This window comes from Scyliorhinus canicula, chromosome 26, assembly GCF_902713615.1.
Source record: "Scyliorhinus canicula chromosome 26, sScyCan1.1, whole genome shotgun sequence".
In the NCBI taxonomy this organism is placed as follows: Eukaryota; Metazoa; Chordata; class Chondrichthyes; order Carcharhiniformes; family Scyliorhinidae; genus Scyliorhinus; species Scyliorhinus canicula.
The window spans coordinates 5,943,209-5,970,534 of record NC_052171.1 but is presented as its reverse complement, the minus strand read 5'-3'; the positions used below and the strand labels follow the sequence as shown (position 1 = coordinate 5,970,534).

Genomic DNA, 27,326 nt, shown 5'->3' with positions numbered 1-27,326 from the left:
GAACGTTGAGTTGGGTGACGTCTGTGTGTTGCCGGGGAACCGACTGTGAGACAAGTGATTGGCAGAGCGGCGGACCAATCAGCGTCCGCCCGGGCGGCAGCCAATGGGGCGGGAGCGCGCCTGGTGCCAACGTCAAAGGGATGCGGAGCGGCGGCGGCGCGGAGCAGTGTGCTCCTCACCCCGAGCGGCGACAAGCATGGCTCACTGCAGCCGGCGTCTGGCCAGGAGCCTGGGCAGGCTGTGCACTCAGCACCGCCTGCTGCACCTCAGCGGGCCCAGGTAGGTATGCTGGGGGTAGGAGGGGGGGTGTGTGTGACCCTGGCTGGCTGGCTGCTCCAGCTGTGCGGGCTCCAGCTGTGCAGCTCCAGCTGCTGCATGATGAAATATCTCCGGCTCCTTACGCTGGAGGCATCCCGTCCTGCAAGAGGACGTGCAGACCATCCCGCTTCCCACTCAATATGTGGCTGCCCTTTCTGCCAGGGAGAAGTTACTAACTCCATTGATGCAACTTCGATTCAAGCAGGCGATTTGCAAACCTCTCCTTTCTCCTTTATTTGTTTCATGTGTGGGTCGAAAGTAAAAGTTAACAATTGCAACTACTTTATTTAAACCACAGCCGGTACCCGCATCCTGTGTTGCTGAGCCGGCTGCTTCTTGTATTAGCTTGCAGCCCTCCACTTTCCGATCAGCTCTTGCTCACACTTCCTCTGCCTGTTCAAATTATTCTTTTCTTTTTTTCAGCCGACGGAATCTCCAGTTCAAATGCTGCACTAAAGCCAATTTTTTGTTCTCCAGCAAACTCCCATCTAAATTTAGAAGCGTATCATGTTTCCTGGTCGTTTAGTGCCAATATTTGAATTACATCTCATGCTGTCCAGCTCTTCCTCCTCTCTCGAAAATGAAAAAAAAAATAGAAATGTGGGTCGTGAATCGGGCAGTCAGGTCGCACATAGCTTTTGCTGGTCCTTATTTAAATCGGGGTCTTGGTCAGTCCATTTCACCCCCCCTCCCCCTTTCTGGTTCCAACTAATTCAATTTTATGGGCGATTGATCCAACTATTCTGCCTTTTTTTTGTGTATTTGCAAGTGCATTTTGTTTGCCAGGAGACTATGTTGTAGCTGCTGAATGAAACCGTGGTACTGAATTAAAAGCTAATTATAGAGCAAATAATTGCATTAGGCAATGGCATTTCATTTCGAGTTTGCACATTCACCTCGTGTGTGTAGGGTAGGTGGATTGGCTGTATCTTTTTATTAAAACAGTTTTTAAAAAAAAATTGTAGAAGGCCAAATGTACAAACACTAATTTTGCATTGGAGAAACAGGGTACCCTCTCCTCTGTACCAACGTACAGGGAGGGGGGTGGTAGGATACTCTGATTATTAAAATAGTTCAGAACCTGCCACTCTAAATTGCACCTTAATTGGGGGAAAATAATTGGGTACTGTAAATTTATAAAAACAAATAGTAATTTAATTTTGGTTAAGAAGGCTTTTGACAGAAGCCTATCTTGAAGATTGACTCCTTAGGACTCTAATTAGATGTTTGAAGTTCCTTATTTGACCATCTCCAATTGCCATTCTGTTTAAGACCATGGAATTCTTTGAAAGCCCACCTCTCAGTAGCAGCTGTTGATTCTAAATCAAGAGATCTGGCAGTTCCTTCTGCCTCAATTTCCCGGAATCTTGAGTTGCACAATCAGGAAGATCTGTTTAAGTCCAGTTCACGGTGATTGTAAATATTGCGACTGTTGAAATCTCTTTAGTTGGTGAGATGTCGTGGCATGGTGTAGTCAGTAACCTGCCATGGTTATTGCAGCTCTCTTTGACCAGTTCATCTACTACACATGCACTTTGACCATTGGAATCATTTGGTGGCCACAATTCTCTGTGAGTTCGACTCTCTGCTAACTTAAGTGTGGTTACTCTGTCTGACTGAACCAGACTAGCTCTTAGCCACGTGCTGGAGGTGTGAGATTGTAACAACACCCTTGACTGACTCCAGATGTTCATCAGTGGAAAGACGTGGAGTGTGAGTACCTTGTGTCTTTAATAGTCAGATCCCACCACTGAGTGTCCTGCCTGCTTATTGGTCATGTCCTGTTCTCTGTGTCCATTAGCTGCTTGTCTGTAGATCATTGTGTGTGTCTGCATATCATGACAGTTACAGCATATCATCTTCGGTACGTTGAATGCCACAAGTAAATTGGGAGTTTGTGTCCAGCTTCCTTGCGCATATATTTTAAGCATGCCCAAGTAGATGAGGCACAAATAATTGAGGGTAGGACAGCTGAGGAACGATGGTGGGTGTTCAGGGTGATATTAAATACCTCTCAATTGAAGTATGTTCCTGAGAGGAAGAGGAATTGTAAAAGGGAGAAAAATGTTCCATGGCGGAGAAAGGATGTCAAAGAGGATATTTGGCAAAACTAGGGTATATCGTACTGCAAAAGCCAGTGGAAAGCTGGAGCATTGGGAGAAGTTTAAGATTCAGCTAAAAATTAAATTAGAAGACCTGAAATGAACTACAAAGGGAAACGAGCCAAAAACATAAACACTGATACCAAAAGCTTTTATAAGTATATAAAGAGGAAGAGAATAGCTGAAGTAAATGTTTGCTCTTTAGAGGACGATACTGGTGAGGTAATAATGGGGAACATGTAGATGGCGGAGGCACTGAACCAATATTATGCTGCTGTCTTCACGTTAGAGGATAATAAAAGGAGGTGGCAGCAGAGATAGTGGATGCATTGGTTATGATATTTCAAAATTCAATGGTTTGGGAGCATGCTAATGTGACACCCCAAAAGGGAGAGAGGCAAAAAGTAGGAAACTATGGACCGGTTAGCTTGACCTCTGGTGGGGAAGTTGCTGGAATCAGTCATTAAGGATGAGATGACTGAATATTTGGAAAGACAAAGATCAATCACCATTGCCGGCATGGTTTTATGATGGGTAAGTCATGCTTGACAAACTTGCTTGAGTTCTTTTGTAACCAGCAAGGTGGATAATGGAGACCTGTGGATGTGGAGTATCTAGACTTCCAGAAGGTGAGATCACAGGGGATTGGGATAGTGCACACAATTGTATTGAGGATTGCCTGAAAGCAGAGGTTTGGGATAAATACGTCCTTCTCTGGCTGGTGAACTGTAACGAGCGATGTGCCGCAGGGGTCAGTCCTTGGACCTCAACTGCTTACAATCTATATAAATGATCTTCAAGTCGAGACAGAGTGTAACGTAGCAAAATTTGTGGATGATACCAACATAAGTGGGAAAGCAGGCAGTGAGAAGAGATATAGAGTTTACAGACTGATAGATCGGCGAGGCGAATGGGCCGACGTTTTGCAGATCGAGTTTAATTCGGATAAGTGTGACATTATCCATTTTGGCCAAAAAAAACATATAAATAGAAAGCAGATTCAAAATGCATCTGGGTAGAGGGATCTGGGTGTCTTTGCTCATGAATTGTAGAAAGTCGATACGCAGGTACAGTATGTAATAAAAAAGGCAAATGGAGTTTTAGCTTTGATTACAAAAGGACTGGAGTATACAAGTGGAGAAGTGTTCTTGCAAGCACGGCAGCACGGTAGCATAATGGTTAGTATCAATGCTTCACAGCTCCAGGGTCCCAGGTTCGGTTCCCGGCTGGGTCACTGTCTGTGCGGAGTCTGCACGTCCTCCCCGTGTGTGCGTGGGTTTCCTCCGGGTGCTCCGGTTTCCTCCCACAGTCCAAAGATGTGCGGGTTAGGTGGATTGGCCATGCTAAATTGCCCGTAGTGTTCTAAAAAGTAAGGTTAAGGGGGAGTTGTTGGGTTACGGGTATAGGGTGGATACGTGAGTTTGAGTAGGGTGATCATTGCTCGGCACAACATCGAGGGCCGAAGGGCCTGTTCTGTGCTGTACTGTTCTAAATCTAAATCTAAATTGTATAGGGTGTTGGTGAGACAACATTGGGCGTATTGAGCCCAGTTTTGGTCTCCTGATTTGAGGAAGGATGTGGTGGCATTGGAGGCAGTTCAGAGGAGGTTCACCAGATTGAAAGGGTTGACATTTGAGAAGCGAGTGAACAGTTTGGGTTTATAATAACAGGAGCAGGAATCCAAGCCAGCCTTCCCTTGCCTTGAACTTATCTGCTGTGACCAATTGTAGCGCCACACGCCTGAACCTCAACTGTGTGAAGTAGTATAATGAAGTAGTATCTGCAGTATAATTAATTTTTTTTTTTTTTTTTTTTATAAATTTAGATTACCCAATTATTTTTTCCAATTAAGGGGCAATTTAGCGTGGCCAATCCACCTACTCTGCACATTTTTGGGTTGTGGGGGCGAAACCCACGCAGACACGGGGAGAATGTGCAAACTCCACACGGACAGTGACCCAGAGCCGGGATCGAACCTGGGACCTCAGCGCCGTGAGGCGGTTGTGCTAACCACTAGGCCACCGTGCTGCCCGTCAGTATAATTTATTTGAATTTAATCTGATTATTGATGAAGCAGATGCTAGGTTTCATATCCCTCGGCATTGCTAAACTGCATTAAATCAAAACAATCTCTTCATTCTGGGAAAGAAAATGGCATTCTGTGAGATTCTCGATCTGTGCTGCTGGTAGTTAGAAACTCCGTTGGTTTGAGTCCATATTTAACAATAGTTAAGAGCATAGGAAATGGCCTCTGTCGGCCATTCCGCCCATCAAACCCGCTCCACCATTCAAACAGACCACTGCTTATCATCTACCTCTACACCATTTTCCCCACTATTCACATATCCCTTGAAGTTATTAATAGCCAGATATCTATTGATTTCTGTCCTGGACATGGTCATTGGTCAGACAAACAATACAACGTCCAGTCTTGAATAAATCCCAATTTCCTGCAGCGACATCTAATTGGGTTTAGCCCAAGCTACCATAACCGGTTCCTCACTGACCAATCTACGACTGTCTTGGGCTGTATCTGTAACATTTTGATGTACTCTTCAAACTCCATAAGCAAACTTCTGTGGCCGAAACGACAAGGGGAATGATTTTACCTGGTATCTCATGCAGATTGAAGACAAAATGTCCAAAACAAACCTAAAGATGCTGGAAATCTGAAAATACCCAGGAGGGATAGGCAGCATCTCTGGTGAGAGAAACAAGAGTTCATGTTTCAGCTTGTTAAAATTTCATCAGAAATGGGAAAAGCTGCAGGCATAACCGGTTTCAAGCAAATACAGAGGCAGGGAGAGAGGAGTGGGGAAATGTCTCATAGAGTAGAAGTTTAAAGATATATAGTGAACATGGCTGATATGATTAACCTACTGGCCTGATTACTTTTTTTTTAATTTTAGAGAACTAAATTTATTTTTACCAATTAAGGGGAAATTTAGCGTGGCCAATCCACCTACCCTGCACATCTTTGGGTTGTGGGGGAACCCACGCAAACACGGGGGGAATGTGCAAACTCCACACGGACAGTGACCCAGAGCCGGGATCGAACCTGGGACCTCGGTGCCGTGAGGCAGCAGTTCTAACCACTGCGCCACCGTGCTGCACCAGATTACTTTTAACCATTAGCTTTTGCCAATGTTTTTTCTGATCAAGATTGCCTTGGAGAAGAATGAGTCTTTCGATATTGAAATAGGGTGTACCCAAGATTGCAAATATTCAGCAATCTGTGGTTCGGAACAGCAAACAGTGTTAAACTCAGCAAACTGGGACATTGATTCTCTGATTATTTAAAATGTACTATGAAAAAATGTGACAAAGCAAAGCAAAACTTGGAAGCTATCTGTGTACAGTCTTAATCTGATTCTGGAGGCATTTTGCCATGCACGTTCCTGCAGAAACTAATATTTGCAGAGGGTGGTGAATTTATGGAACTCCTTGCCTCATAGTGCGATGGAGTCTGAGTCATTAAATGGTTTCAGAAAGGAAATGAATATATTTCTGATTTGGGGAAAAAAGACAAATTAAGGGATATAGGGAACAGAAAGCAAGGTGGATTTGAGACCAGGAAGAGATCAGCCATGATCTGATTGAATGGCGGCGCAGGCTTGAGGGGTTGAGTTGCCTACTTCTGCTCCTCATTGCAAAGATATACATAGAACATACAGTGCAGAAGGAGGTCATTCGGCCCATCGACTGTGCACTGACCCACTTACGCCCTCACTTCCACATACCTATCCCCATAACCCAACAACCCCTCCTAACCTTTTTGGCCACTAACCATGGCCAATCGACATAACCTGACCTAACTTGGGAGGAAACCAGAGCACCCGAAGGAAACCCACGCAGATACTGGGAGACCGTGCAGACTCCGCACAGACAGTGACCCAGCAGGTAATTGAACCTGGGACCACCGTGCTAGCCACTTGTGCGACCGTACTGCCCTCGTTCCTATGGCGGACTGCGTGAACCTCTCACTGGTAACACAGGTATCATCAATACCTCAGGATCCTTAGCTGGCTGCTGTTACCCCTCTATATGCTTCTTCTTCGAAGACTCCATTTCCGTGATTACCTTTGACGACATCCAGCTATACCGTGTCCACCTCTCTTGACTACTCCACTGTCTCTCACTTGTCAGGTTGTTTAACCGACAATCACAACTGGAGGAGGGAAACTTTCCTTCATTAAAGAGCAAAGTCATTCTCTTAAGTGCCTATCCCAAATGCTGTTCTGCCACCACCAATCACCTGGCCATTCACTGTTTTGGTGCCTTATTTGACCCTGCAATGAGCTTTCTGAAAGCATATTTGCCCAATCACCCAAGATCACCTGTTTCTACCACTGCTACCTCTGCCACCTGTTGCTGAAACTGCATCCATCCAGGCCTTTGTACCTTGACTATTTTCTCAACGCAGGTGATGGAACAGTGTTTGGGATAGGCACTTAAGAGAATGACTTTGCTCTTTCGTGAAGGAACGTTTTCAGTCTGTGAAACATTTTACATTCTGTCTGACTGTTTGTTTTTGGTTCAGCCATCAGGCCTCCTGTTTCTGAAGTTGGTGTTTAATTTCCTAACCGAGGTCATGTTGGGTCTTGAACGAGTGAACATGCCATTGTTAAAATTGTGCAAATTGAGCCTGCTAATCTTTCCATCCCTTGGACACAATTCTCCAAATACTATGATATAAAATAATACTGAGTTACACCCATTAGCAAGGTTAGGGTGGAGCTGTCATTTAAGGTGAAACAGCAGCTCAATTTACAGTTTTACATTTCTGATACAGAAGTGCCAACAATGAGTGTGACGTTATTAAAAGTAACTGTGGAGAATCATTTGTGATATGTGGCGTGGGTCGCAAGACACTTCTGTATTAGAAATGTAAAACTGTAAATTGAGCTGCTGTTCCACCTTAAATGACAGCTCCACCCTAACCTTGCTAATGGGTGTAACTCAGTATTATTTTAAATATTGCCCTCAGTTTTGGGTGGGGTTACTGGGTTATGGGGATAGGTTGGAGGTGTGGGCTTGCTCAATATTGCTCAATATTGCACAATTTTAACAATGGCACGTTCACTCATTCAGAACCTAACATTTTTTTAAAATTTAGAGTACCCAATTATTTTTTTTCCAATTAAGGGGCAATTTAGCGTGGCCAATCCACCTAGCCTGCACATCCTTTTGGGTTGTGGGGGCGAAACACGGGGAGAATTTGCAAACTCCACACTGACAGTGATCCAGAGCTGGGATCGAACCTGGGACCTCGGCGCCGTGAGGCAGCAGGGCTAACCCACCTCGCCACCGTGCTGCCCTTTCAAAACCTAACATGACCTCGGTTAGGAAATTAAACACGAACTTCAGAAACAGGTGCCCTGATGGCTCAACCAAAAACACGGTCAGACAGAATGTAAAATGTTTCACAGACTGAAAACGTTCCTTCACAAAAGAGCAAAGCCATTCTCTTAAGTGCCTATCCCAAACACTGTTCCATCACCACCAATCACCTGGCTGTTCACTATTTTGGTGTCTCAACCTGCACTGAGAAAATAGTCAAGGTAAAAAGGTCTGGATGGATGCCATTCTGTAAATAAAGTTTGAAAAACATTGTCCCAGAGAACTGAACTGGTCAGAAGATTCGAAGACTTGAGGAGAAGCCACAGTGAGATGAAAACAAAGATGATGATCTTAAAACTGAAGCACTGCTTAACCGTGAGACAATGAAGGTCAGCAAGCACATGGGGTGATGGCTGAATAGGACTTGAGACTCAGTGAGCAGAGTTTAGGATAACCGATAATTCTCCACAAATCTCTGCTGAGCAGTACTACACTCCGTGTACTTCACCTGATGTCTGTCGATGTATTTACATTGTGTATTGAATGTTTTTTTCTTGTATGGAACCATCTTATTGGACTGTACTCACGACAATACTTTTTAATATACCTCGGTACATGTGACAAGAAACCCAAATCCCCATACTACAAAAATCTCTTGCCTCCTTCAGACCTGTCTCTCTTCTCCAAAATTTCAGTCGTTCTTCCTCATGCTCCGTTACTGCTTCTGCAGAATGCCTTGTGTTGTTTCTCTAAGTTACATTAAAGCCATGCTGATGTCAACTGCAAACTCTTCAAATGTACAATTAGTTTGGAAAGTCCTTAGCAAAGGGCAATGAGCTTCGATTTGATGAGGCCAGCTCCTGTTTCAAGAACAGTTGCACGGAATAAAACCAACATAGTAAATGTGATCATTTTTTTAATAGAAGAAGTTCATTAAAATATCATGACTGACTAACACTGAAGTGTAAAATAAATGTAGCAGAGGAGATGGACAGTTGATTAATAGACATAAAACAAAGACTGGGTAAATGAATGTCGATTGTACTGGCTGAAGGCAGTGCACCCTCAGGAATTGGAGTTCGACTTGTGTGTTTTTCAAATTTGAAATGATTGGGATTTGATATGGGCTTTGAATCCCAATCTCAAACTGTAATGGGGCAAAATATGGGTGGGTGAACAGTTGAGGGCGACATTAAAGACTCTAGGATTATAACTCCAGGAATGGCAAATCAGTCAAAGTTGCAATCTGCTCTTGGTTCAAGTTTTGATCTGAAAAATTCCTATATAAATGAAAGATGCTGTGGCAAAACATAGTAGAGGGAATATCTAATTTTATGAACAGGGAATAGAGATTGAGTAATATGAGAAAGTAATAAATTAGTACAAAACATTGGTTCAGCCATGGTCACAGACCTGTGCAATTTTGGTTGCCTGACTAAGGAAAGGAGCAGAAGCCAGAGGAAGCATGAGCTTATTTTAGGAGGAAATTATAAATGTGGGAAGGACCTTTCAGCTGCTTGTAATATTCCTGTCAAAGCAGAAGATTAACCTTTTTTGTAATATCCTGAAGGGTTGTGGTAATGAATAGCAAAGAACGATTTCCTCTACCTGAGACGTTAGTGTCTTCGGACAAAGAGATGAAGAGAAATCTCTTCAGGTTGACATTGAGGGCTGTTGTATACTGGATTCTATTGGATCACCTTGCTGATGGGGCAAAGTGAAATTTGCTAAATAATTTAAATTGAAGAGGCAGGGTAAGGAGCAGGACTGGGATTGTTCCAGCTAAAGGTTGATAGATGCGCAATGCATGTATCATTATTGATTATTTGCCATAGGCCTGTGGTACATTCTGTAAATGAATAAGTAATGAAACTGTGGATGGGCAAGATTTCTACCATGTTTGGTTAAAATTCAGGCTTGGGGAGATCCCAATTAAGGACCTTAAGTTAAAGGAAAGCCTTCACAAGTACTTATGCCTTCCCTCCTGTCAAATGTTCTTGACCTTTTTTAATTTCAGAAGCGAGGCAGTGATCATCTCCGGACGAAGGCTTGCGAGGCAGATCCAAAGAGAGGCCAAGCTTGACGTGGAAAGCTGGATTGCTGATGGGAACAGGAGGCCACACCTCAGTGTAGTCCTGGTTGGAGACAATCCAGCCAGTCATTCCTATGTAAAAAACAAAACAAAAGCTGCTGCTGATGTAGGTATGGATCTCAACGCATCATGTCTGTTATCATTGCAGTCTGTTTCGTGGAACACCAATGCTGAAAGTGCTCAGTTAGTCCTTTTTCGGAGAGTCTGTTGAACATGAAACTTTTCAGGGCAGCACGGTGGCATAGTGGTTAGCCCTGCTGCCTCACAGCTCCGAGGACCTGGGTTTGAACCCCTGCCCTGAGTCACTGTCCGTGTGGAGTTTGCACATTCTCCCCGTATCTATGTGGGTTTCACCCCCACAACTTGGGGCAGCAGGGTAGCATGGTGGTTAGCATAAATGCTTCACAGCTCCAGGGTCCCAGGTTCGATTCCCGGCTGGGTCACTGTCTGTGCGGAGTCTGCACGTCCTCCCCCTGTGTGCGTGGGTTTCCTCCGGGTGCTCCGGTTTCCTCCCACAGTCCAAAGATGTGCGGGTTAGGTGGATTGGCCATGCTAAATTGTCCGTAGTGTCCTAATAAACGTAAGGTTAAGGGGGGGGTTGTTGGGTTACGGGTATAGGGTGGATACGTGGGTTTGAGTAGGGTGATCATTGCTCGGCACAACATCGAGGGCCTAAGGGCCTGTTCTGTGCTGTACTGTTCTATGTTCTAACCCAAAAGCTGGGCAGGGTAGGTGGATTGACCACGCTAAATTGCCCCTTAATTGGAAAAAAATAATCGGGTACTCTAAATTTAAAACACAAAAAATCTTTACTGAAGAGGCATCTTTGAAATGGCTGTATGTTAATCTAGGAGAAGAGAGGGCAATTTCTGCGTGTGCAAATTTAGCTTTGTGACCAGAGTGCTTCCAGATGACCAGTGTTCTGATGTGCTGGTTGCAGAACAGAAGTAGGTCTGTAATTAAAAGAGCAGTGACTGCAGATGCACAATTACTTTCTTGCCAAAAATTTCCTCCTTTGGCTCAATTTGAACTTTCGTCTGTGATGCACCTTCTCCTGCATTTCAAGATGTTATGTGAATGTAAATTGTTGTGGTAGTCCAGTAAATCTGGCTTCTTCCTTATCATAGAATTTACAGTGCAGAAGGAGGCCATTCGGCCCATCGTGTCTGCACCGGCTCTTGGAAAGAGCACCCTACCCAGGCCCACACCTCCAACCTATCCCCATAACCCAGTAACCCCACTCAACACTGAGGGCAATTTAGCGTGGCCAATCCACCTAACCTGCACATCTTTGGACTGTGGGAGGAAACCGGAGCACCCGGAGGAAACCCACGCACACACGTGGTGAATGTGCAGACTCCACACAGACAGTGACCCAAGCCGGAATCGAACCTGGGACCCTGGAGCTGAGAAGCAATTGTGCTAACCACTATGCTTCCCTTGCTGCCCTGTCTTACTTTCGACCAAAAACGCATTGAATAAGTAACGCAAATTCCAATAAATTGAACCCTGTTGAATTTGTAGTCAAAAGGATAGTAATAGAGAAAAGAAAGTTGGTGGGGGTGAGAGAAGAGGAGGGGAATGCAAGAACAGTATCGAAGCACTGGAAATTGGCAGCACGGTAGCCCAGTGGTATGCACTGTTGCTTCACAGTGCCAGGGTCCCAGGTTCGATTCCCCGTCGGGTCACTTTCTGTGCGTCGTCTGCACGTTCTCCCCGGGTCTGCGTGGGTTTCCTCCGGCTGCTCCGGTTTCCACTCGAGTTCTGAAAGACGTGCTTGTTAGATGAATTGGGCATTCTGAATTCTCCCTCAGTGTACCCGAACAGGCACCGGAGTGTGGTGGCGATGGGCTTTACGCAGTAACTTCATTGCGTTGTTAATGTAAGCCGACTTGTGACACTAATGCAGATTGTTATGATTAGAGGAGGGCATGTATGCACTTGTGACCAGGCAAATCACTATCTGGCTTGCCAGCTCCAGCTAACTACTGCCCAATGGACGGTGAATTTAATCTCGGGCTATGTATCCGTCAGAATGTCACAGAGTGGGCTACATTTCGTGGCAAGCCCAAGTATTTGTTTTTGGGGTATTTCATTACTGTATTAAAAATGGTGTCAGGGTTGTGGCCCGGGTGATAGTACACTCGCCCGTGAGTTTCAATGTTCATAAGGTCCATACTTCAGGACTTCAGCGCAAAAATGAGGATTGCCAGTCCAGCGCTGTGCTGAGGGACCACGGTATGTGCGGATGTGACTTCATTTGGATAAGAATTTAAACCAAATCTACCTGTCTAGGTTTATTTTGAAGAAGTGCGGGGGAGTTGTCCTTGTCCTGGCCAGTATTTATTCCTCAATCAACATCACAAATCACGTTATCTGATTATTATCACGTTTCTTTTCGGCCTTTTGGCTAAGGTCAAGTGCAGTATCTGCGTGTGCAGGATGGCAGCACAAGTGGATAGCACTGTGGCTTCACAGCGCCAGGGTCCCAGGTTCGATTCCCTGCTGGGTCACTGTCTGTGCGGAGGCTGCACGTTCTCCCCGTGTCTGCGTGGGTTTCCTCCGGGTGCTCCGGTTTCCTCCCACAGTCCAAAGACGTGCAGGTTGGGTGGATTGGCCATGCTACACTGCCCTGGTGACCAAAAAGGTCAGGAGAGGTTATTGGGTTACGGGGATAGGATGGAAGTGAGGGCTTAAGTGGGTCGGTTCAGACTCGATTCGCTGAATGGCCTCCTTCTGCACTGTATGTTCTATGCTCTTAGTGGGTGTTTCCTGTGTGCAGTTTGATTGCTGCATTTCCTGCACTGCAGCAGTGACTACACGTCAGGTATTTGCCTGTCAAGCGCTTTGAGATGTCCAGTGGTCATGAAAAGGGTGTAGTGGTTAGCACTGCTGCCTCACAGTGCTGAAGATCCGGGTTCGATCCCGGCCCCGGGTCACTGTCCGTGTGGAGTTTGCACATTCTCCCGTGTCTGCGTGGGTTTCACCCCCACAACCCAAAGATGTGCAGAGTAGGCGGATTGGCTGCGCTAAATTGCCCCTTAATTGGAAAAAATAATTGGGTACTCTAAAATTTTTTTTTTTAAATTGGGGCAAAAATGGCTGTCCAAATGCATTTCTCCTCTGAAAGATTACCCCAGCCCCTCAACTTTTCCACCTGTTCGCAAGTGGATTTGGTTTTGCTAATAATTCTGCCTAAATTATCCTTTGCTTTCCCGATGGCTCCGAGGAAAAGTGAATCAGACAGATGGAGGAAATCTCTGGTTCATTCCCTTGCTGAACATTTGCTGACAGCAGCTCGTGAGGTGGCACGAAAGTGAGAGAGGGAGAAAGTAGCCAGTTTTTGAGTGTAGCGAGTGACTTAGAACATAAGAACATAAGAACTAGGAGCAGGAGTAGGCCATCTGGCCCCTCGAGCCTGCTCCGCCATTCAATTAGATCATGGCTGATCTTTTGTGGACTCAGCTCCACTTTCCGGCCCGAACACCATAACCCTTAATCCCTTTATTCTTCAAAAAACTATCTATCTTTACCTTAAAAACATGTAATGAAGGAGCCTCAACTGCTTCACTGGGCAAGGAATTCCATAGATTCACAACCCTTTGGGTGAAGAAGTTCCTCCTAAACTCAGTCCTAAATCTACTTCCCCTTATTTTGAGGCTATGCCCCCATGTCTGCTGGACCTGGACCCATCTCTGTGACGTTTAAGCGAGGACATGATCCTGTATGTAAAGTGCGTCTGCGGCCAATGCTCTTTCTGAAGGCCACACATTCATTTCATACTCCGAAGTGACAGGGACGAGGAAGAAAAACGGAAGATTATGCGAGTGAATAGAAATTCATTAAGTTGACCGTGAGAGCGTTCCGGTTAAAGCCACTTTCGGTTTTGAATTTTGTACAGCAGTTCTTGATAATTATTTGCTCTTATTTAACCTCCACCAGACGATATTATTTCCTAATTTGTCTGGTTACCTTCCAGTTTCTGTCTTCCACCGTGAACCTTTTTTCCCATTTCATCGATCCCATCTTCCACCCTCTCACCCTTTCTTTTGTTTCATCTTGTCTTCGCCCCGTTCCCTGTTCCATATTTGTTTGAAACCTGTCATGCAGCTTAACTTTTCCCCAATTCTGATCAAAGTGCATCAACCTGGAACATTAACTCTGTTTCAGAGGCTGTCAGACCTTCTCAGTATTTCGGCATTTTATGTCTTATTTCTGTTCTCTAAATTTAGAATACCCAATTATTTTTTTCCAATTAAGGGGTGATTTAGCATGGCCAATCCACCTACCCTGCACATCTTTGGGTCGTGGGGGCGAAACCCACGCAAACACGGGGAGAAAGTTTGCACTGTGACCCGAGGCTGGAATCGAACAGGGACCTCGGTGCCGTGAGGAAGCTGTGCTAACCACTGTGCTACCATGCTGCCCTTTTTCCATCCTTTTGATAGTGTTTAGTATGAGGGAGCTAGTCAGCCTTGGATGAACTCCCAAATTGAGGGGACTGATACATACACACAACGATAAATGTTAAAACCGGTTGATACAATCATTGGCTGGGAGATGGTTCTGCTCTTGAGACTGCTAAGCATTTGAATCTTGGATGTCTTCTTTGCGGTAATTGTTCTTTTAACTTTTTGAACAGGTATCACAAGTGAGACAATTCTGAAGCCAGCCAGTATCACTGAGGATGAAGTGCTGGAGCTGATTTCCAAGCTCAACAATGATGATGAAGTCGATGGGTTGCTTGTGCAGCTGCCTCTGCCTGGTAAGGGGTTGTCCTGTGTCTTTTTTTTCATGGACTATTTGTTGGATGTCGAGTGAGGGATGCATCTAAAATATTCGGCAGACTATCTGGAATGCTCTGCTGCCTTGTTCGTGTACACTGATGGTTAAATCCTCGGTCACTTCCTCGATAGTGTAGTGCTCAGTATCCGCACCTGTCATGTGGGAGACCGGGGGGTTCAATTCTCTGCCGGGGAGGAAGCAACACACTATTACATTTGGGAGGCATGGCAGCACAGTGGTTAGCACAGTTGCTTGACAGCTCCAGGGTCCCAGGTTCGATTCCCGGCTTGGGTCACTGTCCGCGGAGTCTGCACGTTCTCCCCGCGTCTGCGTGGGTTTCCTCCGGGTGCTCCGGTTTTGTCCCACAAGTACCGAAAGACATGCTGCCAGGTAATTTGGACAGTCTGAATTCTCCCTCTGTGTACCCGAACAGGTGCCGGAATGTGGCGACGAGGGGATTTTCACAGTAACTTCATTGCAGTGTTAATGTCAGCCTACTTGTGACAATAATAAAGATTATTAAATTATCTGATTTTTAGCAATTCCAGCAGCATTCGTGGAGAGAGAAACCTAGTATGAATCTTCCTCAGAGTTTATGGACATACAAACTCAAAATATTACTCTTGTTTCTTTCTCCGCAGATGCTGCAGGAAGGTGCTGAATCTTTCCACCATTCTCTGTTATACTTTCAGATTTCCAGCAATTTTGTACTGACTTTTCCCAAGTTGTTTTCTTAACCATTCTCCTCTTTTATGCATTTGAACTGTTGGGTTTGTGTTACAAGCCGTTTCACTGAACTGGGTCAGAAAGTTCTGACTGTCTGGATAACAGTGGATTTACATAACAAAATCTGTTTCGTAACAAAATTCATGTCACAGTGCCTCACAGCCAATCCTTTTTATATATATATTTTTAAAAATGTGTTTTAAAAACTATTTTAAAAGACATTTAAAAGCAACAACTAATCCCATCTGGAGATGGAATTTATATCATTCGGTGACGTGTCTCGGCTCCAATTGTGTGCTGCCAAAGCATTTGCAAGTTATGTGCATTACAAAGCTTTTGCATTGACATCTGATGAGGTGAGAAAGAGTTTGACTTGGTTACCAGGCAATTTCCACGCCTCGGTCTCAAGCGCTCCCAATGTTTTATTCTTTTGTCAGTTGCTTCAGTATGGGTGGACATGAATGATGTGATTGCATATTAAAAGGTGGTTAAATGAGCCTCGCATGAAGTAATAGAACCAAAGGGGTTTATAAAACAGCTTGAGGCCACTTGGCTTTGTGTAAATGTACAGGTCTGTTACCCGAGTAATCCAAAACTAACTCCGATGCCGTTCTTCCCCCTGTTTCAAATATTAATCCTCTTGTTTAAGAGTTGCCATTGTTTCTGCCTCAGCTATTGTATTTACTCGTCATCACATTTCAAGGATTATTCCAGCCCCTGGCTGGGAGAATCTTCTCTCACCCAAACTCTTTGCAACAGTGTTTAGGAATCGCTCTTTTTGTATATCCCTCCTGTTGCTGCTTAATTTTAATCTCATTTTTCTCCCATTCGGCCCAACTGGTCGATGTCAGTCTTTATGTTCCACACAATGTTTTCAACTTCATCTCACCCCAACCTATCAGCCATCCCTTTTATTTCCTCTCTCCCTCGTTCTTTTCGAGTTTCCCCTTCAAAGCATAGTAACTAGGGCAGCACGGTGGCGCAGTGGGTTAGCCCTGCTGCCTAACGGCGTCGAGGTCCCAGGTTCGATCCCGGCTCTGGGTCACTGTCCGTGTGGAGTTTGCACATTCTCCCCGTGTTTGCGTGAGTTTCGCCCCCACAACCCAAAGATGTGCTGGATAGGTGGATTGGCCATGCTAAATTGCCCCTTAATTGGAAAAAATGAACTGGGTGCTCTAAATTTATTTTAAAAAGCACAGTAACTTTGGAAACCACGGTCAAGATGTGTAGAACAGCACACATTTGTTTTGTGCTGGTTAGATTAGAATGTGTTTGACAGGGCAGCCTGGTTTAAATCTTAAAAATGGTAAAGTGGTGAGCACTGAGTGCCCAATTAATTTTTTCCAATTAAGGGGCAATTTAGCATGGCCAATCCGCCGTAACTTGCACATCTTTGGATTGTGGGGGCGAAACCCATGCAAACACGGGGAGAATGTGCAAACGTCACACGGACAGTGACCCAGAGCCGGAATCGAACCTGGGACCTCGGCGCCGTGAGGCAGCAGGGCTAACCCACTGCGTCACCCCGCTGCCCTGGTAATGAATTATTCTAATAGGTTGGTTCAATTTTGAATTTTTTCATAGAACACCTCAACGAACGCAAGATCTGCAATGCAGTGTCTCCGGCTAAAGATGTGGATGGATTTCATGTGATCAATGTAGGCCGCATGTGCCTTGACCAGATGTCAATGCTGCCTGCTACACCCTGGGGAGTATGGGAAATAATCCAAAGAACAGGTGATTTAAAACATCGTCTCTTTACCAGTTAATTGTACGGTACTCGACTGACCACTGACTGGAGCAGGAATATATATAGCTACCTCTCTGAAAATCTTCCCACTTATTGATGAGTTTAATGCTCCCGTGCCTCATCTTAAAAGTAGGCTGACAATTCAGTGCATCACTGAGGGAAGGGCTTAGATTTCACAATCAATGTTAACAGTATGGCCAGGTGGATTGTGTGGCATTACAATACATGGTGTTTTCCAAGTGTGTGATCCCACAGCAATTCCCTTCACAAACATCAACCTGGCATCGCCAGGGAGATTGATGGATTTGGGAAGCTTCAGCCTCCAAGGTGATGCGTAACATTTAATAAGACCTGTTTTGGGTGGAGCTGGACAGAAGGGCACAGGTTCAAGGTGGGAAGACAAATTTATGATGAATGTGGAAATATTTCTTCATCCAGCGGGCACGTCGAGGTTTTGTGGGCTGTCCGGAGGAGCAGCTGAGCCAGGGCACTTTGTTTGAGATGGCGGTGTAGATATTGTGGAACGGTCTGATCCAGTTCCTGCAGTGCTGGTTATGTTGCTTGCCTCTCAGACTATGGTTGCAGCTGGTGGCGAAACGGCAAAAGGCGTTTTGAGAGCTGTGTGGGCAATGTTTAGAATAGCTTGCTTTTCGTGAATTGACGGTCTACCATTTTTTTTCCATCCAGGAATCCCAACCCTTGGGAAGAACGTCGTTGTTGCTGGACGGTCCAAAAATGTGGGAATGCCCATTGCTATGCTCCTCCATACGGACGGCGAACATGAGCGGCCTGGAGGTGAGGGGTGAAAATGATGTACTTTTAAAGAATTTAAATTCTACCCGGGCTTCATTTTAAGTTCCATCTGCTTTACCAGACTTTAAGTGGCTCCCAAAGTTGGGTTCGGAACAGTGGGGAATGGTTTTTCATGTGACTTCGGGAAAACGTACCAATTGGAAGCCTGTATTGATTTTTCGTTTATGTCCTTGGAAAGCAAAGCCACTTTCTTAAAGATTAGCTGTAGGATTATGCTGCTATTTGCTTTTAATTTTGCAGCATGACTGAGTCTTCTGTGACTGGAAGTTTACGCTGTTGCGCCTGCTATGACTCTGACTTCAAAGCAAAGGTTAATAGTTGTCGCTATCTTACAAGCACAGATTATGGTGACTGCCCATCGTACTCTCAACTGTCCCGTTATTAAGACCTGTGTTTTGCACTCTCTCTTATTACATTCAGGCTAAAATTAAAGGTGGGGGGGGTCAAAGTACAACCTGGAACTAGCATTATAAGAATTTATCTTTTGCACACTTTTTCTTTTCCCCCCCCCAAACAAAACATTGCTGTTTTCTTTAAGTGATTTCAGATGGTTCATCCAATGATTTTAAGTGGTGTGATATGAACAGCAATCTGCTGCTGTCTTTCACTTTTTAATCTTCATCTGACTACAGCAGTCATGGTGCTAAATATCCAGCTTGAATTTCGAGATAAATATCTGATCTTTTTCAAATGGAATGTACCAAGAGTTTAGTTCTTGGCTGATGCATGTCAAACAACCTGCCTGTCCTTTGTAGACTGGGTTGCCTTTTGTAGACGCGCTTTCAATAAACTTTATGTACAGACTGTTACCCTGACATGAAGTTTAATGAAAACTTTAATGGTGGTTTTCCAGAAGCAGGCTTTTCAAATTAATTTCCACTATCTAAACTGCTGAATTTGTAACAAATTTCCCTCCTATTTACAGCGTGAGAAATATGTTTTCATCACAATTCGGCCATAGCTTCAAAATTTAGGAAGTTATCCCTTTGATATGGATTACTGCCTTTATTCTTGCAGTGTCCCTTTCATCTGAGGGTTTAATCTTGCAACTAGTAACTCATGGAAGGCTACGAGACCCTTCCTCATTTATCTGTTGTATATGGCTTCAAGTTTGCTCTTGTATCTTGCCTTGAACCTTGTGGAGCACAAGTGTTGCTTTGCTCACGACTTGAACCGTTTTGCAGGGGATGCCACAGTGACCATCTCTCATCGATACACACCCAAAGACCAACTGAGGGAGCACACCAAGCTTGCTGACATCATCGTGGCTGCAGCAGGTGAGCTTTCAAGCTTCGGGAATGTTTGAGATTGAATTCAAGTAAATGTCAGAGGTGGATAGATATCAAATGCAAAAAAAAGCATGCATTGTGTTCCATCCGGCTTTGCTAAGTCAAAAACAGAGAACAGAACTTCCCCTTAAAAGTGTGAACTCCAGTGCATGACCATTGACAGAGCCACTCATCTGACGGTCTAAGTACTGTTCACGTTTTTGGGGAATCTAATCTTTTACTTTCAGAGAGTTATTTGAGTTCAGTTTGAGGTTTTTCCACAAGTTGCAGTGTTCCGTGAAGCTGGCAGCTTTGTTGCTATCAGTAATTGGAATTAGCTCAGTGGCGTGTTATCCTCTGACGGTTCAGTGACTAATGTGTGAAACAATAGTTTTTTTGGGTGCAAATCCCCACCAATAACTTGGGTTGTTAGTCTCTGTGCTTCCATCTGCTTAAAAAAAAATTAGAATTAGCACAAGTTCAGGATTCCTTACCTACAGGCAACTGTGTCACCAGAAGGTAAAAATAACAGCCGCAATAGGCCCCACCAGCCGTTGACCATTTAATACGCTAGTGATTGAAATTGTATATCGACTCCACTTTCCTGTCATATCTTTGTGTTCCTTTATTCCCTTCGGACCCTGCACACTCACTGACTGAGCATCCGCTACTGTCCTGGGGTAGGGAATTCCAAAAACTCGTAACCCCATGGAGAACTTTCTCCTCCCCTCGTTCCTCAATGTCCGACACCCTGCAATTACCAACCCCTAATTCTGGACTCTGATGCGGGTTTGAATGTTTCAAAAAGATCATCTCCTGTTCCTCTAAATACGGAAGAGGATGGGCTCCTTCCACTCCTCTACCGCTGTACAAATGAATGTTGTTTTTCCGAGAATTGTGACCTGATCAACTTCTCCTGTGCATTGCAGGCATTCCCAAGCTAATCACAGCCGACATGATTAAGGAAGGGGCAGCAGTCATTGACGTTGGTATTAATCGTATCCAGGACCCTATCACTGGGAAGGCAAAACTGGTTGGCGATGTTGATTTTGAAGGTAATGGAGGCTTATCAGGCATTCGCGTTAATAAAATGGCATGAAATATGAAGAATGTGTGGTGCAGGCTGAATAAAGTTATTGCTCGGCAGCAGCAGAAGAGAATATAGTGTACTGTTAATTCTGTACAGTGCCTTTCGGGGGAAAAAAAAGTACCGAATAAGTTTAAAATAAATGTTATGTCTTGTATTCTATTTAAGAATTGCATTTATATAGTGTCTTTAACATAGTAAATATTTTAGAAAAAAAATTTAAGAGTACCCAATTCTTAAGGGGCAATTTAGCGTGGCCGATGCACCTATCCTGCACATCTTTGGGTGAGACCCATGCAGACACGGGGAGAATGTGTAAACTCCCCATGACTGCATGGACAGTCCGGGGCCAGGATCAAATCCAGCTCCTCGGTGTCGTGAGGCAGCAGTGCTACCCACTGCGCCACCGTGCCGCCCCTAGCAATGAAACATTTTTGACACAAAGCTAGGGAAGGAATTATCGGGGTAGATGATCGAAAGCGTGGTCAAAGAGGTAGGCTTTTCTCAGCATCTTAAAGGGAGATAATTCCAGAGCTTACAGCCCTAAAATGTAGGGTGTAAAATAAATCCGAGTAAAGGTCACCAGGGCCGCTCAACATGGAAGAGGCTCCAGTTGAGGATCTGGAATAATTCAACTGAGGATGCAAGAGGTGCTTTCAGACTGCGTGGCAGTACAGGTCAACGATAATAGATCTGATCGATAAATTAGACTTGGTGTCAATTAAGATGTGGGTAACAATGAGCCTAAGTTTGCAATTTTGGAAGATTGAAGATCGAGAGAAAAGCATTGGTCAAGTCGAGAGATAGCCAAGGTGCGGAAGAGGGTTTCAACATAAAATGAGATAAAGCCTATTTCTGGTCAAGGCAATGTTATTCAATCATAGAATTTACAGTGCAGAAGGAGGCCATTCGGCCCATCCAGTCAGCACCGGCCCTTGGAAACAGCACCCTACTCAAGCCCACGCCTCCACCGTCTCTCTGTAACCAGTAACCCCACTTCAACTTTTTGGACACTTTAGGGGCAATTTAGCATGGCCAATCTACCTAACCTGCACATCTTTGGGCTGAGGGAGGAAACCCACACAGACACTGGGAGAATGTGCAGACTCCACACAGGGAGCCAAGCCGGGAATCGAATCGGGGACTCTGGTAGCTGTGAAGCAACAGTGCTAACCACTGTGCTACCGTGCTGCCCTGGAGCTGGAAGGAGGCAAGCTTCATGGTTTGACCCCCACACCGAAGCTCAGTTTCAGATTCTGGCTGGACGGTTAGAAAACCGAGGGGCGAAGTGGTAGAAATTGATGGAAGAAATTTCTGATCCGATGCTGGAACAACAAGATTGAAAATTTAATGGTGAGAGAGCATGCACATGGGGGTCAGTGAAATGAGGGGAGGGGAGTCGAGGTATGGCAGGGCTGGAGTCTAGGGTGCCAGCAGCAGCTGACCTGGAGAGACGGGTGCGTCAGACACTGAGAATACGCAGTTTTGGTGGCCCGGCGATGTTGTGGTGACTATACAGGTCTGCCTTGTGCCAAGATGCAGGTCTCGCATTCCCTCTCACCACCGTATACATAAGTACCAACTCGCACATTTTTATTGCTGACTCTTTTTCCTCTGAATAGTTTATTGCTACGATATTGTTGCCCTTCTGCTCACCAATGTTTCTCCCCTCCAAACCCAATTTTGTTTAGAAATTTAGTTTTATCGTTGTTCCAAACTCTATAACTTTTTCTAAAATTTGCTCATTGGCGCTCGAGGAGAAGAATTTGCAAATATGTCCGTCCATCCAACCCCCACCCACCCCACCCCACACACACCGAGCGAACAAGTTGAACAAGCCTGTTGTAGATAGTTCAGAAAGAATGATTAGCGATGGTTTTTTTTTTTTACTTTGCTCAGGGCTGTTTCAGTGCGAGGTTGCAAAGCTAATTTAGAAAATTTGAATTATTACCATGCTCCTCTTCGTGTTTGGTAAGTTTTAACACCATGTTAGACTTGTCGTCAGGGAGAAGTAGTAGCAGAGGAGTTTAGATGAAGGTCTGTCATCTAGCTGTTAATTCTTCACCTCCAACAGCCTGACCTTCATCCCAACTTCAGAAACCTGCATTGTAAAACAATTGAGAGCCCTATCCCAGGCTCATCACAGTACATTTGAACATGGAATCCTGCACATATACATAGAACATAGAACAGTACAGCACAGAACAGGCCCTTCGGCCCTCGATGTTGTGCCGAGCAATGATTACCCTACTCAAACCCACGTATCCACCCTATACCCGTAACCCAACAACCCCCCCCCCCTTAACCTTACGTTTTTTAGGACACTACGGGCAATTTAGCATGGCCAATCCACCTAACCCGCACATCTTTGGACTGTGGGAGGAAACCGGAGCACCCGGAGGAAACCCACGCACACACGGGGAGGACGTGCAGACTCCGCACAGACAGTGACCCAGCCGGGAATCGAACCTGGGACCCTGGAGCTGTGAAGCATTTATGCTAACCACCATGCTACCCTGCTACCCAAAACATAACTTGAATATACATGCAGGCACTGTTTGAGCAGGTTCACCCAACTGATTCCTGGGATAGCAGGATTGTCCCAGGAGCAGGGATCGGGTCAACTAGAGTTTGGAAGAATGAGAATTTAAAATTCTGACGACGGCTGGTTGCAGGTTTGATGTTTCCTCTGGCTGGGGAAGGGTCGATTACAAGGGGGTCACAGACTCCGGATGTGAGGTGGGCCATTTCGGACTGAGGCAAGGAGAAACGTCTTCACTCGGAGCGTAGTGAACCTGTGGAATTATCTCCCACAAGGCTGGAGGTGAAGCCACTGAATATATTGAAGAAAGTAATAGATTGCTCAACTCTAAAGGCATCAAGGAGGTACGGCAGGAGTGTGGGAGTGCGGTATTGAGATGGAGGATCAGCCATGGTCATATTGAATGACCGAGCAGGCACGAAGGGCCAAATGGCCTCCCCCTATTTTCTTTGCCTCTGTGAGCCAGGACGTTAAATACTGCACATCAACGTTTAAGATTCTTTTTTAAAAAAATAAAATAAAAATTTAGAGTACCCAATTCATTTTTTCCAATTAAGGGGCAATTTAGCATGGCCAATCCACCTACCCTGTACATCTTTGGGTTGTGGGGGCGAAACCCACACAAACACAGGGCGAATGTGCAAACTCCACACGGAAATCGAGCCAGATCAGGATCGAACCTCGGCGCCGTGAGGCAGCAGTGCTAACCACTATGCCACCGTGCTGCCCTAACGTTTAAGATTCTTTAATAAATCTTTTATTATATTCTGTTTCAGAATGTAGCTGTTTCAATTGGAACAGCACATACCTGTTAGATGAAATTTTCACGCATTCAATTTAGTGGTCCCAATTTCTTTTACAAAGAGACATTCCAAGGTGCGAGGAAAAACAAGGCCCCACAAGAATTTTTATTTTAGTGAGTGCCATCTGAGATATAAGCTTTCATCTCCCTGGACTGGGAAAGTCTCAATTTTCAAATTACGGTCCATTAGTGAATTATTGAACCAGCTTGTGACTTGTTCAATGCCTCCAATTACTTTGCATGCAATTTCAATTATTCTGGGAAATGGTACTGGAGTGAACCGCATTGTAGAGTGAATGAATCGGTCATTGTTCATTGTAGGATTTTTAATTTTGGGAATATTGTCCAGTATAGAAACATTGAAAATCGGAGCAGGAGGAGGTCATTTGCCTCTTCGAGCCTGCTCTGCCATTCATTATGAGCACGGCTGATCATCCAACTCAATACCCTGATCCTGCTTTCTCCCCCTAACCTTTGATCCCCTTCACACTAAGTGCTATATCTAACTGCTTCTTGAAAACCTACAATGTTTTTTTGCCTCAAGTACTTCCTGTGGTAGCGAATTCCACAGGCCAATCACTCTCTAGGTGAAGAAATTTCTCCTCCACACTATCCTAAATGGTTTATCCTGTATCTTCAGACTGTGACTCCTGGTTCTGGACTCCACCATCTGGAACACCCTTCCTTCCTTCTATCTTGTCTAGTCCTGTTAGAATTTTATTAGGATTTTTAACATTTAGTAACAGGATTTATGCACAAGAGACTGAGCCATTGGCAAAAACATAAAAGAAGAAATCAAGCAGCAGCAACTTCAAAAACAGGTTGCCACTTTTCCTGTGACTCCGATTCCCGTGCTCGTATTAACATTTGTACTTGGCATCAATGCCACGTCACTTGCCACTTGAATTTCACCTCTTGTTCTCATGTCCACCGTGAATAAACTGGAGGATCAACTCCTCCGATTAGACAGGTCGCAGCCATCTGGACTCCCGATTGAGTTCAACAACTTTAAACGGTGATCGCACTCCTCCAACTATCATTTGTTCTTTGCTTCTTCTTTCACTGAGCACTAACCGTTGTCCTCCCATCAATGTATTCTGATAGGTAGCCCAGTGGTTGGTACTGTTGCTTCACAGCGCCAGGGTCCCGGCTTGGGTCACTGTCTGTGTGGAGTCTGCATGTTCTCCCCGTGTCTGCGTGGGTTTCCTCCGGGTGCTCCGGTTTCCTCCCGAAAGATGTGCTGTTAGGTGAATTGGACATTCAATGTACTCGAACAGGCGGCGGAATGTGGCGCTAGGGGACTTTCGCAGTAACCTCATTGCAGTATTAATATAAGCCTACTTGTGACACTATTAAAGATTATTATTATCTTATATTTAGAACATAGAACATAGAACGGTACAGCACAGAACAGGCCCTTCGGCCCTCGATGTTGTGCCGAGCAATGATCACCCTACTTAAACCCACGTAACCCGTATACCCGTAACCCAACAATCCCCCCATTAACCTTACACTACGGGCAATTTAGCATGGCCAATCCACCTAACCCGCACATCTTTGGACTGTGGGAGGAAACCGGAGCACCCGGAGGAAACCCACGCACACACGGGGAGGACGTGCAGACTCCACACAGACAGTGACCCAGCCGGGAATCGAACCTGGGACCCTGGAGCTGTGAAGCATTGATGCTAACCACCATGCTACCGTGAGGCCCCATTTATGCCACCACTCGCACCTCTTAACCCTTCACACTGCCATTAACGCTTCTCTGTCTCTGACCTACACATCTTTGCAGCAATCGCTTGGAGCTGCCACCGATCACTGAACTTCTCTGCTCGAGCAGCTCCACCTCCCCCTTACAATATAATTTTTACAATATAAATTTAGAGTACCCAATTATTTTTTTTTTTAACCAATTAAGGGATAATTTAGCGTGGCCAATCCACCTACCATTCATATCTTTGGGTTGTGGGGGTGAAACCCACGCAGACATCGGGAAAATGTGCAAACTCCACACGGGCAGTGGCCCAGAGCCGGGATTCGAACCCGGGTCCTCCGTGCCACAGTCCCAGTGCTAACCCCTCACAATATATAATCCATCATATTTCTTCCCCTTTGACCAAGTCGGACTCAACATTAACTCTTTTTCTCTCTGCAGACGGTGCCCGAACTAAAAATGAGTAAAAATTTAAATGAGTATTGAAACTATGAACTTCTTAACAATGCATGAATTTGGAAAGCTTGCAATCTAATCTTGCGTTGTAAGTGCAGGATACACTTCATGACCGTAAGATTAAAAAAATCTGATCTTGAAATACTCTTTTTAACGTGTTCCTTTTTCAGAAGTGAAGAAGAAAGCCAGTTTCATAACACCAGTACCTGGAGGAGTTGGACCCATGACTGTTGCAATGCTGATGAAGAACACCATCATTGCGGCCAAGAAACTGTTGAAGCTGAGAGAGAACTGAACAAATTGTTACCATGTCATCTTGCCACAGAGAAATAGGGCACAGTCCCCTATTGAACATTCCAATGTACTATTTTACACCTACACATACCAAAGGCTAACAATCGAACAATTAATTTATTTTCATATTGTGCTCGGGGGCGTTTTTCACTTTGCATTGAATATAATTTATTTACGAGTACCTTTTTAGTTAAAAAATCTAAATTATGTGCAATTTCTAGTTTATGTCGAAAGCCTCTCAATACCAGGCAGTCCTGGGGTCAATTGTTGGGAATATCTATTCTGTTAGAACACTGCTTTTTATTCCTGGTTTTGAAGTTGTAAGCGAGTAGATATGGAATGTTATAGGTCAGGAAAGGACCCTGGTTTTGCAGCTTATATAATGTGTTTGAAGCTGTTCATGAAGGCAGCCCAGTACAAATCATGCTTGTTCCGCCATTTGGTACTGACTAGGAATATTGTGAATGACGACAATCTTACAGTGTAGCGTGTATCATTTTGCCGCACCCTATTCTGCAGGAAGGAAAGCCAACAGAAGTTCCATAGATTATTTGAGCAGACTCCATTAGGCTCAAAAATATATAAATGTATTTCAATGACTCCTCGACTATCAACGCTCCATGGTTGGGTGGTTGTCTCGGCATATCGGCATGCCCCCCTACAGAAGGTTGAGACGGGGCCTCTTGTGTCCTGTGAATGTTGGGCAGCCCTTCTTTCTTCTCTCATGTGAGTAGGCTTCCGGTGGGTGATAAAACTCTGTTTCCAGCTGGACAGTTTGGGTGGGGTGACTAGGCTAGTGGTGGGCTAAGTTCAAACGGTGCTGTGTTTCAGAACCGTTGGATGCTGGAGGTTTTCATGTTTCACATCTGTTACAAGTTGCCATGGTTATGGTAGGTTTGCATTCTTAACGCTTTGAAAAACAAATGGGGAGGTGGAGCTGTTGTCCAGCAGGGCAAGATTATCTGCTCCGAATGATCGCGCAGTATTTGTGACAAAAAACTGAATTTTCACTGTTTTATATTTCCATAAGTTATTAAAACTTCCCATGGCAGCATACTTGAAGTATGTCATGACCAATCTCTTGAGATACCATAACGCTCAGTAAAATTTGAATTTTTATTGTTTCACGAGAGACATCCAAGCATTGAGTTATAAAGTGTATTATTAACATGCCTAGTTAAGGTAGGAGTGGTTGAGGCTCGGAATTAAAGTTTGTTAACATTTCAAAAGTAAA

The 27,326-nt window shown here is 44.7% G+C and overlaps 1 protein-coding gene across 1 annotated transcript; it reads left to right on the top strand.

The window, feature by feature from the left end:
- The first annotated feature begins 122 nt into the window (after window positions 1–122).
- On the top strand, window positions 123–27,326 carry mthfd2 (methylenetetrahydrofolate dehydrogenase (NADP+ dependent) 2, methenyltetrahydrofolate cyclohydrolase). Its single transcript, XM_038785271.1, has 8 exons — window positions 123–279; window positions 9,778–9,962; window positions 14,495–14,617; window positions 16,948–17,100; window positions 17,801–17,908; window positions 19,111–19,203; window positions 20,124–20,249; window positions 25,969–27,326. Exons 1-8 carry the CDS (start codon window positions 197–199, stop codon window positions 26,091–26,093), a joined length of 996 nt encoding a protein of 331 aa, XP_038641199.1. The 5' UTR covers window positions 123–196; the 3' UTR covers window positions 26,094–27,326.